We start from the raw sequence: 2,595 nt of genomic DNA, 5'->3' as shown, positions 1-2,595 counted from the left end.
AAATCCATATCTTCTTCATCAGATCCACCAGGTCGAGCACCAAGTTTTTCTGCCACATTGCTCCAAGTTTCAGAAGCTGAAGCCTTTTGGGGCTTACTGCCTGATCCTGCTGGCATCGATTCCAAACCCATGAGCCTAGCAACAAAACTTGGAGCTTTCATTTCGCGCTTGCTTTCACAACGTGTATTGGTCATTTCATTATTCTTTGCATTTGGAAAACCCCCACTGTTCTCATCAGCAATCTACATTGTTCATACAAGAACCAAAAACAATAAAAACAAAAACTTCCCTGGCAGGCTAACATCTGAGACAATAGAAGAAAAAGAAAGCTAAATGTGGAAGTATAGTTCAAGCAATGAGTACCAAACGAAGGTTTGGCTGCTTCTCATCCCCTCCAAACTTTTTTGAAGCTTGTTTCAAGCAAGCTATAAGAATGCAGCATAAAAAAAGAAATAATTTAGCCCTCTAGCTAGAATCACCTTCAAGAAATTAACCATTCTGCTTTAAAAATGAGTGGAATGTAGTAGTAGCTAACCTGGTGAAAGCAGTTTCTTTGGAAACAGCTTCTTGGCAAATCTACGATTCCGATCAAAGAGCTGAAAGAAAATACCCACACAACCACAAGGCCTTTGAGGTTGTCTCTCAGTAATAGCGGCTAAACTATCATTCATTTCTCTAGCTGAGCTATCATTCATCCTTCAAAATCCTCTCTTAAATTTCTTCACCTTTTCTCCCACTCTACTGAATGTGATTCACACACTTTGTTTTCCCAATAAGATTCTATCAAACATTATCTTCACATTAGTTTGGAAAGAATTAAACAAAAGACCCCCACTGGCCCCTCTGCCCACCACATCACTCACCCTCCTTGGCCCAAAAAAATAAAATGGGGAAAAAGAACTTACATTTTCATGCAAGAAACAAAGCAAAAACCCAACAAAATATCAGAAAGAAAGTAGAAAATAGCTATGAAAAGTAAAACCCTGAGCTGTGTTCAATTATGACAAAACTTTCACAAGAAAATACAAACAACAATACCCAGAATGTCTTCAACTTGCACCAAATGTGCTACTATTCAAGAAAACAGCTAGAACTGGTTATAGTACACTCTAGTAAGCTATTCTTTTCCTTTTTTTAATCTTCTTTATGACAGTGAAAAAAGCAAAATCATAATTATTTTAAATTAGTTCCTATAGATATGCTTTCTATGCTTTGCTATCACAAATGCTACAGAATAAGAAAAGAATGCGTCGATAGAGACTAACCGATTAGGCACCAAACAATAATAATAGAACCCAAAGCAATTGCAGCAAGGACAAGACCGAATGTTTTTCGAAATCCAAAGTGCCAAAGAACTTCAAAGTACTTTTAAGAGAAAATAGAGGGAGTAATAGCGGAGGAGAAGTTTGTCCTCTTAGAGAAAGAGAATGGTGAGTTTATATAGTGAGGAGGCCCATCCACAATCCCAAATAATGAAGGAAGAATAATATTTAATGGAAGAAGAATAACATATAATGAATCAATTAAGGGGATTGTTCCCTTAAATGGATGGGGTAAATCAATCCGTTCCACCAATCATACTATAATTGCCATAAATAAATAATACCCTATTATAACATTTGAAATTTCCATTAATAGAACAAGTAAAAAGAGATCCTTCCTACTTATTATTAAATGAAATCAAGAAGAGGTATCTAAATTTACCATAATTAACGTGTGAGGGGATGCCTGTCAACCAAGTAAGGCAAGAAAAATAAAAAAATCAATTACTGAGATGCTTTTCTCAAATCAAATTGGTACAGGATCATACTCAAATAGTCAAAACATGCACATATTAGCCTTATTAAAGATTTACGAAAAAATCCTCGAATCGTCACATATATGCTTTTCCCATACAAAATTACCCATATTGACTAAGAGGCATAAAAAATGTGAAGTTGCAAGAAGTTAGGCGTGTTTGCCCATACCAGAGAGAGACGAACAAATTGACTCACCATTCAAGTTAAGCGTCACGAAATTTCAATCAAGCAGGACATGCAAATAGGGTCACAGACTTAAAATCAACACATTTATTCAGCAAAAATCAAACTTGGCCACACTCGATTCGAAGAATCTTTCTATGAGAGACACAAATGAAGAAATAGTACTAAAGTTCACACACATATTTCAAACACAGGATCAAACCTGAAGACACGATGAGGAAGGGTTGCATGGTTGGAACGCCGAAGGGGTTTGCCGGAGGTATCGCTGTGGGAGAGGAGTCGAGGCTGTGTCGCGGCTGTTGGACGTTCGCCGGAGGGGAGAAAGAAGGCGACTGGAGGACGGAGGATGGAGCGGTGGCGTGGAGGCTTGGCTGGCCGTCTCCGTCGATGGCGGCGCTATTCGCCGGTGGAGGACGAGAAGGGAGGGGGCTGACCATCGGAGCAGCGGCTGGACTCGCCTGGGGTAGGAGCTGGCGGCGCGTATAGAGGAGAAGGAAGAGCTGACGGCGAAGGCTGTTCGCCGGAGATGGCGGCATGGCGACGAGGACTCGGAGCGGAGGGGGAGGCCTGTTAGCTGAGCAACTTCCCATTAGTCTTTAACCGGTCATGTTAC

General features: G+C 40.2%; 1 protein-coding gene across 3 annotated transcripts; it reads right to left on the bottom strand.

Moving 5' to 3' along the window:
- On the bottom strand, positions 1-2,543 carry LOC107877464 (the record flags this gene model as incomplete). 3 transcript variants are annotated; one of them, XM_047403575.1, is given in 4 exon segments in its annotated part: positions 1-242; positions 364-425; positions 536-780; positions 2,185-2,324. In XM_047403575.1, coding segments are annotated over 3 exon segments (464 nt in total), but the record flags the coding sequence as incomplete, so codon positions are not given.
- Between the last annotated feature and the right edge of the window lie 52 nt (positions 2,544-2,595).

This window comes from Capsicum annuum, unplaced genomic scaffold (assembly GCF_002878395.1).
Source record: "Capsicum annuum cultivar UCD-10X-F1 unplaced genomic scaffold, UCD10Xv1.1 ctg44708, whole genome shotgun sequence".
Classification (NCBI taxonomy): domain Eukaryota; kingdom Viridiplantae; phylum Streptophyta; class Magnoliopsida; order Solanales; family Solanaceae; genus Capsicum; species Capsicum annuum.
The sequence above is the reverse complement of the archived record's forward strand: the minus strand, read 5'-3'. Positions and strand labels throughout refer to the sequence as shown.